The 14,040-nt window shown below is 43.3% G+C and overlaps 1 protein-coding gene across 12 annotated transcripts in view; it reads right to left on the reverse strand.

The window, feature by feature from the left end:
* The window catches only part of GRIP1 (glutamate receptor interacting protein 1), a 352,437-nt gene that overhangs the window by 45,605 nt on the left and 292,792 nt on the right, over positions 1–14,040 (reverse strand). For all 12 annotated transcript variants that reach the window (XM_077934694.1, XM_077934690.1, XM_077934693.1 and 9 more), the window contains one exon: positions 12,241–12,386. In XM_077934694.1, coding sequence (XP_077790820.1) covers positions 12,241–12,386 — 146 coding nt within the window. The remainder of the gene's footprint in view (positions 1–12,240; positions 12,387–14,040) is intronic.

Genomic DNA, 14,040 nt, shown 5'->3' on the forward strand with positions numbered 1-14,040 from the left:
TACTAGTATCACTATGAGATTGGGAACTGGCAATGTTTGACTACTGTGAATCTAACCTGCCATTTCTACAAACTGAAATAGTTTAATTATGATCTTGTTGTGAAACTCCCAAATGCAGCCAGGTGGATAAAATGCTACTGTCTATAAACTGCACCCAATTACTTGTTTACAAAGAAAGCAGAAAGTAGTGCATAGCTAAAACGTGATTCACGTGATTCTCCAGAACTCTGATTTTTTATTTTTTATTTTACTGCCATTACAGTTATGATGAACTGTTGTTCTGCAGTACAGCAGTAAAGGAAAACTTATTGGAAGTGCAGAAGCACAAGGCACAATCCCATGATAGCAAACCATGGATTTTGTTAAGCTGAATGTAGTCAGAAGCAGCTGATGGGCCATCAAGGGCATGTCACTATGTTCTAAGACAGGCAGCCCCAACCTGCAGCCCTCCAGATGTTTTCGCCTACAACTCCCATGATCCCTAGCTAACAGGACCAGTGGTGGTCAGGGATGATGGGAATTGTAGTCCAAAACATCTAGAGGGCCGAAGGTTGGGGGTGTCTGTTCTAAGAGCTCGGATTGATAAATACTCTGATTCTGAACTGTTTCTCACTGAGTGGAATCCAATGGGTGTCACTCAGCTGACAATGGTCATCCACCAGCATAATGGAAAAGGAAACACTTTTCAGTTATTCCTTCTTCTGCAGCCTGTGTCCTTCAAAAAACATATTGTCCCAGGGGTCAGCAATCTTTTTCAGCAGGGGGCTGGTCCACTGTCCCTCAGACCTTGTGGGGAGCCGGACTATATTTTTTGGGGGGAAATGAACGAATTCCTATGCCCCACAAATAACCAAGAGATGCATTTTATATAAAAGGACACATTCTACTCATGTAAAAACACACTGATTCCTGGACCGTCCACGGGCCGGATTGAGAAGGCGGTTGGGCCAGATCCAGCCCCAGGGCCTTAGTTTACCTACCCATGGTTCAGAAGGTTGGGGAGGAGATTCAAGGTGGAGACTACACCCTTTGATGAACAGTTGTAGAGAGAACCTAAATGGTCAGAGCTTTACCTTCTGCTGGTCCCTGTCCTTCATGGAGCTCTGGGGACATGCATTGGTGGCTTCAGAGTCTAGTTCTGACCAGCTCTGATGGAAGTCCTATAATATCTCCCTTAACGGAGGCTTGTGTGTCTATGGTGCTTCAATGTTGAGGGGCAAGCCAAGCCAATAAACAGTGCAACTTTCAGGGCAAAATAGCCAAGTCATCTCTTAGTAGGGGAGTGACTCCATTGAGTAGTTAAACAAGAGTTTCAGGGCATCAGCCTCGTATTTGCACCAAAAGGTTGCTTCCGTTTTGGTAGCACAGTCTCCTGAAGGATGCTGCCTTCCCAGTGGGTTGAAGCAGAACATCTGGAGATGATCCAGAGTCTTTCAGCCCATACCTGATAATGTATATTTAAAAAATCAACACCCGGCATGTGGTGGTGGGTGGTGGTAGTGATGTGCAAAGTATCTTATATCATTATTGCTCCTCCCCTCTAGAGTTTCCGAAGAACATATATGTATCAATTTGGCAATATATTAAATGCAAGCACCAAGGTCATTACACTCCTATCCATACAACAGGATGACTCAACTAGGAAGAGTGTGCTCAAGGGAAGAAAAATCCAGGTGTTAGTTCAATAGCTAAGGGATTATTCTGTTTTTGCCCATGATGGAATAAAATTAGTCTGACTTGTGCAGCTCCACAGCAAAGACCTGATGTGCTCTCTTTCTGAAAGCGAACAGAAAATTTAAACATACAGAACTTTGAAGAAATCAGGGTTTTTCATCACCAATGGAAAAAAAAAATAGCAGAGCAGAGAGACAGCATAATTTGTGCCTTTGGGTTAAAATACAGCTGGAATGTCAGATTTTATGTCTGCTGGCCCTGAAAGCATATCTTTAAGTACATACCACTATAAATAATATAAAGAGCTGCCGTGCTCACAAATTAATTTAAATTGCTAGACTAGCCAGTTTTTGTTTAACGGCAGCAACCACAAATAGAAAAATGTTAGAAGAGGAAGAGGAGCACAGAGTGAGTAAGCTGTCAGAGCAGACAAATCCTAACTCTCACATAGGACTCTAAGTGATATATTCCCCCTTTTTCTGACTGAACAGACTGCTTTGAGACTGAGGGTGTTTCCATACGGCAGTTACTGTGGACTTAGCGCTGCTCAAGCACGCATGTTTGCGTGATGATGGTGTCATCCTCATCAAAACACTGCCCCATATTATCTTCCCATTTAATCCAGATGCACCCTATCTGGGGAAAATCTTATCAGTAACAACAACAGCAACCTGGTGGGGAAAGAGTAAGTATGGATTAAATGAGAAAACAATACGAGAAAGCATTTTGATGGGGACGATGCCATAGAGATGCTGCAAAAAAAGCAAGCAAACAAACAAAACCTTGGCATGCATGAGGAGCACTGAGTGCACAATGAACTGCCATGTGGAAGCACCCAGAAAGGTGTATCCGTTGTCTTGGACTTGAGTCCAAAATGCCCTCTGAAGCCAAATCTAGTTTGTAATGGGTTCTCTGCTAGTCTTTCCTGTGAACTTCCCCTTCCAAGACTACAATGTACACTGCTAACACATCCTTACCCCAAATTTTATTTTTGAAAAGAGTGGATAGCAACAGCAAGTGCCTAGCTGCTTGGAAATGCATTATGTATGCACTAGATCAGGGGTCAGCAAACTTTTTCAGCAGGGGGCTGGTCCACTGTCCCTCAGACCATGTGGTGAGCTGGACTATATTTTGAAGGAAAAAAAATTAACAAATTGCTATGACCCACAAATAACCCAGAGATGCATTTTAAATAAAAGGACACATTCTACTCATGCAAAAACACGCAGATTCCTGGACCGTCCGCAGGCCGGATTTAGAAGGCGATTGGGCCAGATCCAGCCCCTGGGCCTTAGTTTGCCTACTCATGCACTAGACATTCCTCTCTTTTTTTTGCTTTGATATTATTTCTCTTTATTGTTGTCATTATTGTTTTTCCTGTATATAAAAAGTGAAAATAAAAACAATTACAGAAAAGAAAACCAATAACACCATGTGATAGAGACACCCACCCACAGATTGCCTGGATCTGCCTCTGTCTTTACCAGATCCGCTGCCAGCACACAACATACTCAGGTAAATCATTTCCTGTAAACGTCAGGGTTTGGGAGTGCTGGAAAGTCCTACCATTTTTGTTTGGTTTTTTGGCCAGTGACAGGAATGCCAAGCAGCAAATCTTGCTGGGACCAGAGGCGAAGCAAGGTGGGTGTGGTCCGCTTCAGGTGTCACCTCCAAGGGGGGTGACAAAATGCTGTGCGGCACTCAACGCCTGTGAGAGATGCTGTGGCTTTGGCGCGCGCAGGCTTCCCACTGCCAAAATGGTCTGCCCGCTGTGGCGATCACACAGGGTCCCCGGATGTTTCACCGTCTATTGATCCCTGTGTCACCACTCTATTTCTCGCTGCCACCACCCAGGCCATACCTGGTACAATACTGAGTCCAGTCAGGGTTAAATTGGAACATAAACTTCTGAATATTTATTGCAGTTTAACAAGCATGTAGTTTCATAAACGGTATCGGTCAATTGCAATCATGGGGTGCCTATCCAGACCTATAACTTCCGCTTCCTGCTCTCACTCACTAAACCACCTCTCAGATATTTACTTGTCTTCCTAGCTCCTAACTGTTCCTGACTCAGCTTATTTCGCTACCCTAACTCAACCTACCCACAGACTCTATCCCAATTCACGCCCACTCCACCCAACTCCCAACGAACTCTTCCCTTCGCCCCTCCCAGAGCTGGTTTTATAGTCCCTCTGACTCCACCCCCCTGGGTTCTGATTGGGTAACCTGTTTAACTATTTCACCTCCAGCACTCTCATATGTTAACGTCACACCTGCCTGCTCCCCCTCAGCTGTAGGGTGGCAGGCAGATTCCTAAAGTCAAACCATTTTTGCAGGCAAAAATAATAATAATAAATAAATAAATAAATTCAATGGTGGGGCAGGGTGACAATAATTTTTTTGCACCAGGTACCACCTGACCTTGCTACGCCACTGGCTGGGACAGCTACTGTTTGTAATTTCCCCAGATGCAATACTAGTAACATGCATGTCATGGGCACTGGCCTTTGGTGGCTGCACCAGAGAATCCAGTAGCAAGCTCGGTACTTCTTTTAGCATCGCCACTAGACTGCCTGCAGCCACTCCCTGCCTGCTAGGGTAGAAGTTAGGATGGGGGGGGGGAGCAGCCAAGAGAGGCATGGCTGCATAATTCAAGTACATGTTTCTATACTGAAAAACATCTGGAGCAGAAGTTCTTATTTTCCAAACGCTGCAACTCACAGAATAGAGGTGGGCATGATGCCACCTTTGAGATGCCCCAGTTAAGTTAAACAATGATATTTTATTATCATCAGCCCTAGCCATTTAAAATGTGTGGAATTTTTAAAACCCATCTTTCTGCACAAGCCTACCAGCATCTCAAAGTGCCAATAAAACACCTGATGTCTTTAATTGGATTTTCTGATTATAGTTTTTGCCTACCAGTAAATTATATGTCTTTGTGCAGGAGCCCCTCATTTCTATGAAAAGCTTAACAGCCTTCATGGGGAACACTGCAAGATTTTCACCTGAAATGTAAATGCATCATCCGCCATATTAAATTCCTCCATCCCTCAAGATTCAGAAGGCCAGTAATACTATGTAATATACTTCTACCCCAATGATATTTTATTATTAAAGCTATTCATTCCTTTCCTATCTACATATATTTAGGAGTTTACATGCAGACAAGATCTCTTTTCAATTATTTCCCCTCAACAAACTCTATATAGTCTCTCTCTAACTGGAGTACATGTTAAATGAAACAAGGAAATAAAACAAGTTTTCTTGCTCACGATCAGCTTAATGCAGACAATTTCTAATCTTAAAAATGGCTGATCAACAGTATAATGACAGGGAAGGAAGCTGGTATATCTGCAATGCCTGGCTGGCAGCAAGTAATCCTGTTAATCTTGTTAGAACTCAGCTACACCAAAACCAAATAAATTGCAAATGCCCTTGTTTCTTCCATGAAATCTGCATATAATAAATTAAATGCAAAGATCTCCAATACATGCCTAGATTAAAGGATGTGGTTGATGCTAAGTCATATTTGCAAGTACTGTAGAAGTACTTAACCTGACCTATTTACCAACCTGCACTTTCCCCCTCTACTTGGAAATACTTAGTGCCAAACTACATAACATGTTATTGCATTTAACATAGCTGGGTTTTTAAACCAATCTCTCTCTCTCTGTCTCTCTGTCTCTCTGTCTCTCTGTCTCTCTGTCTCTCTCTCTCTCTCTCTCTGTGTGTGTGTGTGTGGAGCAACCAGGACTGGGAGAGCATGATTAAAATCCTCTCAAAACTGCTTTTTGCACTGGGAGAAAAATTCCTACTGGTGCCAATGGGTGGGTCCGTGTATCCTGTAGAGTGTGTGTGTGTGTGTGTGTGTGTGTGTGTGTGTGTGTGTGATTAAGGAAAAGAGCTTGAAGCCTGAAGTTGGAAGAAAGGAGACAGAGAGCTAGAAAAAGAAGTGATTAGCTGATTAGCTGAAACTGGGGGTTCCTCTGAGGGTCTGAGGAGCCTGAGATCTGCTGCTTACTGAAGGAGAGACCGTTTGCTTACAGTATGTTCTGCTTGTGTATTGCAAATGATACCTTTTTACAATATGTGCCAGTTTGGATTAACATATTTTGGCTCAATAAATTGATATATAAATGAGACTTTTGTCCATGAACGTAGCTCCTTCAATCAAACCTGGAAGCTCTCATTAATCATCAGAACCAGAGAGCTATGGTTATCAGTTTTGGAACAAAGCAGGGTATTAAACCATGTTTTGAAGTTGATTTAATATCCTGACTTGTTCCAAAACTGATAACCATAGCTCTCCTGGTTTGGATGAAACATGACATCATGGTTAATTATCGACTTCCTAACTTTGTGCTGCAAAAGGAGAAATGAAAGAACGACTGCAAAAAAATTGTACATATCTGGACTAAGACATGATTCAGCTACTATATGATGGACTGAATATGGCCACAAAGTCCCCAACGCTCCCTCATCCTAAGGAAACAAAGTCCTGCTCCAGCATTGCCCCTCAAACTTCTCACTGTTTAAGGAAATGGGGAGTGCTTAAATATATTATTGTAATGTAAGTGGGTTTAACAATATGAACTGCTGCTTCCCCCCTCTTGTTAATTCAGATAATGAAACTTTACTTGTACTTATTTGGCAATAATTAAATTTCATTTCACCTTTATAGTCCATTTCCTACAGGGAACAATGCTTATGCAACTGATTTTAATGAGGCCTATGTTTCAAAAGTGCTAAAGAAAAATGTTAATTGGGCCTGTTAGAGCCATTTGCAAGTTTGTAGTATGCAAACTAAACTCTTTTTACGTCTCTTTTGGGGAGGACTTGAAGTTTTAAAAAGATAAGACACAACGCGATGTTTGAATACCTATAGGTGAGTTAAAAGTACTCCCTTCCCCATAACCTTCTGTTTGCAGATAACTAATTAGACCAAATAAGAATGCCCACTGAAAACAATATATTCAGTGGAGTATTAGGGAGCTTAATAATTTAGCTAGATTGACTACCATTCTAACAACTGACTTCAATATGACTTCAGAAAGAAAGTGGCATATGGACTACAACTTGAACATAGCCAGGAGCAAAGAGCAATAAGAACAGGGGTCAGCAAGGTTTATCTTGCCTGGGCCGGATTGGTCCCGCAGAGATCCCTCCGTGGGCTGGATCACGCATGCGCATGAGCACATGTACCCGTGATTTTTGGCACCACGAAAGTGAGTCCCCACGATGCGCTGGTTTAGCGCAGCACGCAAGCAAGCAGCTCGGTTTAGGGGCGGCTCGTGGGCCGGTCAAACGACCTCGGCAGGCCGCTTCCAGCCCATGGGCCTTAGGTTGCTGACCCCTGAATAAGAGGAATCTGTTTTTATCATTTTAACTTACAAAACCATGCAGTACAGCAGTTTGTGCCAAAATTTATATTGGGTCTTGCCTTTGTCTCGGTGATGGAGACAGTGACAAAGCTTGAAGGAGCACCTTTTCCCATATCAGTCTCCTCATTCTCCTGCTGACGCCCTTGGCTTAACAAGACTACCTTAGTATGCACCCACTTTACTCCTCCTTAGTTACAGGGGAGAACAAACCTTGTTTATAGATCATATGAGGACAGAGCTGAACCACAATATCCATTTTGGATGACACACTAAGCCAAACCTTGGCCTACCTCAGCATGTCACGGCAGAAAAAGGGACCAGGAAGTGTAGGGGAACAGTTAAACAAAGGTAGCTGAATAGAACAATGCTTTCTTCATTTCTCAGGCTAGTTGGCCTTGTTAACCAGATTGCAACTTTTCCTTCCTGGAACTGTGCCACTAGAGCAAGAGAAAAGTAACACATCTTTGGATACGTTGAACGCAATGCTCTCACCCCCCCTTTCCTGCCAAGAGTCCCAATAGTCCAAGACAGCAGCTTTCTGTTCATGCTCAGAGGAACTCATGGGCAGGACTCCTGAGGGAGGAGAAAGGAGGAGGGAACTGGAAAGGGGTATATATGCTTGTGCACATGACTGTGAACTCGTGCATGCTTTTTGTGAACTATCACACTTGCTCCTTCTACCAGTTCATGGGTGGTAGAAATAAAAGCCTTTTCTCCCAAACTATTCCTTGAGTGTCTGTTGACTCCCACTTCCCTTTCTCGGGCGCAATATTTTTCCCACCCGAGGGCAAAGCCTCATAAGGCTACAGAAGAAGCAAAGCAGCTGTCAAGGTTTGACTTGAGATGCTGTCAGAAGCAGGCCACTCAGTAGACACCAACCTTGCTTTCTTTTAGGCACCTGGTAAAATCTTTTCATTTATTAGCCTTTAAAAAGTACCTTTTACATAGTCTTAAGTACCACTCATCTTTTATTTGTGTGTGTGTGTTTTTTTTTAATGTATTGGTAAACCACCTTGTAATCAATTTTGATGAAAGAAGATGTACAGTTATTTTAAAGGGTTCTAGATTCAGGTAGGTAGCCTTTTTGGTCTGATGCAGTTGAAATATATAAAAAATTGTCCACTAAGTTTGTTCTTGGTATGAGCTTTCGTGTGCATGCACACTTCTTCAGATACCCTGAAACAAAAGTAACCAGACCCTTATATATAGTGGGAGAGTGGGGTGGTTTTTTTTTGCAGTCATTAACAGTCGTCAACAGGTTTACCATACCCATTGAGTCACTCACCCATCTCCTACTACCCTGCTGAAAAAAACCCCACCCCACCCTCCCACTATATATAAGGGTCTGGTGACTTCTGTTTCAGTGTATCTGAAGTGTGTATGCACACGAAAGCTTATATCAGGGGTAGGCAAGGTTTACCTCGCCTAGGCCAGTTCACTCCAGCAGAGATCCCTCCGTGGGCCGGATTGTGTGTGCGTGTGAACGCACGCGTGTGTGATTTCCGGCATCTGCGTCTGCACATACGTGATTTCCGGCGTCTGCGCATGTGCAGATGCGATTTTCAGTGCCAGTTTAGCGCAGTGCGCGGGGATTCGCCAAGTGGGCGGCTCGGTTCTGGGGTGGCTCGTGGGCTGGTTAAATGACCTCCGTGGGCCACTTGTGTCTACCCCTGGCTTATACCAAGAACAAACTTAGTTGGTCTCTAAGGTGCTACTGGACAATTTTTTTTTTAATTTGGTATATTTTAAAGGGTGTTAAAGAAACATAAATACAGTGGTGCCCCGCAAGACGAATGCCTCGGAAGACGAAAAACCCGCTAGAAGAAAGGGTTTTCCGTTTTTGAGTTGCTTCGCAAGACGATTTTACCTATGGGCTTGCTAGTCTTGCGATTTTTTTCCACTCCCCCCCCTTTTCTAAGCCGCGAAGCCGCTAATAGCCTTTTAGCCGCTAAGCCGTTAAGCCTTTAATAGCCACTAAGCCGCTAATAGCACTAATCCGCTAATAGGGTTGCTTCGCAAGACGAAAAAACCGCTAGACGAAGAGACTTGCGGAACGGATTATTTTCGTCTTGCGAGGCACCACTGTACAGTGGTACCTCGGGTTACAGACGCTTTAGGTTACAGACTCTGCTAACCCAGAAATAGTACCTCGGGTTAAGAACTTTGCTTCAGGGTGAGAACAGAAATCGTGCTCCGGCGGCGCGGCGGCAGCAGGAGGCCCCATTAGCGAAAGTGGTGCTTCAGGTTAAGAATAGTTTCAGGTTAAGAACGGACCTCCAGAATGAATTAAGTACTTAACTCAAGATACCACTGTAAATGAAGGGCAAACTATCTTATCTTTGGTGCAATCTTTTCAACCCATTGCATTTCTGGGAGATACAGCATCCCCACAGCCTGAACATTTGTTATCGAGCTGTACTTCAGAGAGCAGGTTCCTCATCAAGGGCACAGTGCTCAATGCATATGTGATGTGTATGCATAATGATCTAAACTCTTCTCGCAAGCAGGAAGCAGACGGCTGTGTTCACGGAACTACCATCATTTGTCTGTGTTTCAAAACCAAACTCTGAATCATAAAGCCATAAAAAAACAGAAGGTAATCTCTTCCCAGACTGGTAAAAGGAGTGCATTTAGAGAATGAAGAGTGGATGGCTAGATTAGTCAACATGAATTACAGAGCATTTTGATTTGAATATAGCTCATTACGTATTTTTCGCTCTATAGGACACACTGGACCATAGGACGCACCGGACCATAGGAGGGGGAGAACAGGAAATTTTTTTCTTCTTGTTCTCCCCCTCTAAAACAAGGTGCATTCAAGGTGCATTCACCCAAAGCCTCTGGAGGGGTCGGTGCGCACTGACCCCTCTCGCTCTCCAGGCTTCAGTGAAGGCAACCCAAAGCCTCTGGAGCGCGGCGGGAGTTCCCTCTGGGCTCCGGAGGCTTTAGGTTCCTTTGGACCTACTCTTTGGGGCTGGCAGTGGGGGGAAGCACTACCTTCCCCCACTACCAGCCTCAAAGACCAGGTCGGGGAGCAGCACAAAGGCAGTGAGCCGCGTTCCCGCTGCCCCCCGAGCTTGTGGGGTTGGCGGTGGGTGGAAGCGCTGCTTTCCCCCACTGCCAGCCTCAAAGATCCCTGAAGCCTTTGGAGCTCCAAAGGCTTCAGGCTTCGGGCACAGCCTTTGGAGCGTCCGCAGGGCAGCGCGGTCAGTGTGGAGGCTTTGCGCAGCCATCCCCAAGCTAGAACAGCGAGACGGAGCGCTCCGCAGCACTCCGTCTCCCTGTTCTGGTTTTGGGCTTAGCTGCGTAGCCTGCATTCGTTCTATAGGACGCACACACATTTCCCCTTAATTTTTTGGAGGGGGAAAAGTGCGTCCTATAGAGCGAAAAATACGGTAGTTTTTAGGATGTAATTGCCAACTTTCTCTGCAGATGAAGGGCAGTGTATGAATGCCTGTCAGTTCACAGTCTAGTGTGCAACTGGCCTACACATGCAACGAGGTGGCAAACTCTTAAAGTCTAATCACATTTTAGGTTGGATCAATTTCCCCTGTAAATAGGCCTATGAGAAATGAAAGGTTCCATCTTGGTTCTGTGTTGAGAGGAAGAAACTCAGGACCTGAACAACTAACTGGATACTATGCAAACATTTCATTTTTTTTGCAAAAGTTGCTGAAGTTTCTTTGAACCCTGTGAGTATCTATCCAGACATGTTTATTCAGGCAAATCCCTTATAAGGGCTATAAGTTTGCTTTTGATTGGGGGAGTAAAACAAGTACTTTTTGTTCTTGGTCATCTGCTTCATCTTTGTTAGGAGATTTGCTGAAATAGATGCCGTGATTGTATTTGTCCTGCTTACTATATTATGGTATTTTATTGTAATATTGCATATGCTTTTAAGCTGATTTCATCAGACGCTGTTTGTTGCCTTGGGAAAATATTATATTTGGAAAGGCAGCTAACAAATTAAAAAAACTAACACCTGAAACAGTCCTTGGCATAATTTCTTTACTGATCTTGTTTAAAACTCTATTCTTTGAATGGGGAAGACCAGACCATTCTTGCATATTTAAGTTTTGTTGCATCCAGATGTTTCTTTTGAGTTTTTAGTGCTAAAAAGTTTTTCCTTAAATATAATTCATCTGGCCCTTGACACAACCCATTAAAAAACCTATGCTGTTAGGCTTCATACTAGAAGTGCAACTACCTGACTAGCCATAGATCATAGAATTTCTAGTATGACCATTTTAGGAGGTTAGGAGTCTCAAGTAATAATTTTCCATACAAGGGCACATTCTCCAGCTATACTCTTATCTAGTAACAGCTATACTCCCAAACAGAATAATTAGATTCAGTGAAGAATATCACAAGGAAAAGTGCCCCATGGGTATTATCTCACAAAGCCAATTGACTTGCCTCGTATTTTTCTTGTTCCTGAGGAGACTTTTAAATCCCTTATTGATAAGAAGATGCAGTTAATCTTCCATTCGATGGCCTTGTGTAAGGCCTACCATAAAAAATGAAAAAGCTATAAAGTCCATGCTGTTTTATGTAACTTCCATGGGCTACTAAATGAAGGATGAAATTTTTGTACCATCCTTTCTGAAGGCAAGTATAGTTTGCCATGTTATTTATCTTGTATACTTGGAAAGACATTTAGCCTTCCATAATCTTCTAAAGAGCATCTGCAAACCATAATTTGAAGTAGGTTTCTTAAGGAGAAAAATGACACTTTTCTCTGTCTTGATTCCAGGATTTAGGGTTTCCCCCAGTTTTGTTGTTGTTTTGGCTTTGTCTGTCACTAAACACACATAAAAGTTAGTGTCACACTACGCAAGCATGTTTTTTATTTAAAAAAACTTGTTTTGAGAGAAATACCAATGCACCATAATCTCCTTTGTACAAGTAAACCTCACTTGAATAACTGAGAGTTACCGCCTTGCTAGGAACTATGATAAGCTCTCACTCTGCAAACCATGAAACAGCCAGACTCTAAATTACAATAAAATACTGTTCACCTCTCCACGAACCAAGAGAGATTAATGAGATGCTGCTGATGGGAATATCTGTGCTACTAGAGGCATAACGGGTCATAATCATTGTTCAAGTAGCCTCTAAAGGATGGACAGTAAAATGTCACAGATGGCTCCCAGAATGAAAGCTCAGCATTTCAACATACCCATAACCGAGACATCGTATTCTATCAGCAGAGTTGCTTCTTGCCCACATTGTTTGAGAATGCTCATGGCTTCGCTGTGTGATGTCCCGACCAGACGAATTCCATCAACGCTAAGCAACCTGTCACCAGGCTTTATTGTCCCCTCCCTGAAAGAAGATTAAAAGGACACTCATTATTAATTTGATATAATGCAATTTGGAGACAGTAGGCATATGCAAAGTGGTTCCCTAACACTCTCTTCTGACATTCGGTGCAGCTGCCTTTTCTCTTAATATCGATTACGACAGCAATACAGTTCAGGGATCACTAGCAAAAGGGGAATTGCTTTCATCCGAAAATCAGTGATTTAGAAATAGCAGCACATTGCTAAGTAACATGGACATTGTGAGGAAGTGCAACAAATATTCCCTCCCACCCTCAAATAAACATGTGCCTATTCCAGTTAGGGCTCCACAACAGCACAAAAAATATTTATCAGTATATAGGTTAGTAAAATATCACACTTGCCTGTGCATCTCTGACCATTAAATACCAGGCTAAGTATAAAAGTCTACCCTGGAATATCAGAGTTTTCATTTTTGGCACCTCCCAACAGGAAATGGGTTCCAGAATTGTGAATCAGTCTCAGGTCACCTTCAGGACACAAAGTAAACTGCCCAAGGCATCCACATTGCTTTATAACCAATATCTGGAGGCATCTCCTGTAGCAAGATCTAGGTGGTCACAGCAATTTCTCTGTTGCCATGTGCAGAAGGTCAGAATAATATGATTACAGGCACATTTAGTACTTCCTACTACTGTGAGAGATTTTACTTTCTTGGGCTCCATGATCACTGCAGATGGTGACAGCAGTCATGACATTAAAAGACGCCTGCTTCTTGGGAGAAAAGCAATGACAAACCTAGACAGCATCTTAAAAAGCAGAGACATCACCTTGCCGACAAAGGTCCGTATAGTTAAAGCTATGGTTTTCCCAGTAGTGATGTATGGAAGTGAGAGCTGGACCATAAAGAAAGCTGATCGCCAAAGAATTGATGCTTTTGAATTATGGTGCTGGAGGAGACTCTTGAGAGTCCCATGGACTGCAAGAAGATCAAACCTCTCTATTCTTAAGGAAATCAGCCCTGAGTGCTCACTGAGTGCTCATCATGAAGCTGAGGCTCCAATACTTTGGCCACCTCACGAGAAGAAAAGACTCCCTGGAAAAGACCCTGATGTTGGGAAAGATGGAGGACACAAGGAGAAAGGGGACGACAGAGGATGAGATGGTTGGATAGTGTTCTCGAATCTATCAACTTGAGTCTGACCAAATTGCGGGAGGCAGTGGAAGACAGGAGTGCCTGGCATGCTCTGGTCCAATGGGGTCACGAAGAGTCGGACATGACTAAACTACTAAACAACAACAACAACTACTGTATAAGCCAGCCGTCCTCAACCTGGTTGGCACTTTCCGTATATTTTGCAGCACAATGTCAGACCCAGCCAACATGGCTAGTGGTCAGAGATGCTGGAAGCTGTAGACCTCTCCAAAGTATCTAAAGGACACCAGGTTAGGCAAGCTATGAAACACTTTGTCATCACTTCTAACATGTTGAATTGGGAGCAGTGGGAAGTATAAGTTTGCCCTTGAATGTTTCATTGCCACACTACAGGAGTGCCCTTAGCCAATATCTGTGGCTGGTATGAAAGATAGCAATCTATAATATCAACCTGTCATAGTCAAAATTTTAAGCAGTGGTGAGGAACCTGGTGTCCTCCAGATATTATAGGACGACAGCATGCATGGGTCATGACTGTTGG

The sequence above is a fragment of the Podarcis muralis genome, chromosome 10 (assembly GCF_964188315.1).
Source record: "Podarcis muralis chromosome 10, rPodMur119.hap1.1, whole genome shotgun sequence".
NCBI classification, from domain to species: domain Eukaryota; kingdom Metazoa; phylum Chordata; class Lepidosauria; order Squamata; family Lacertidae; genus Podarcis; species Podarcis muralis.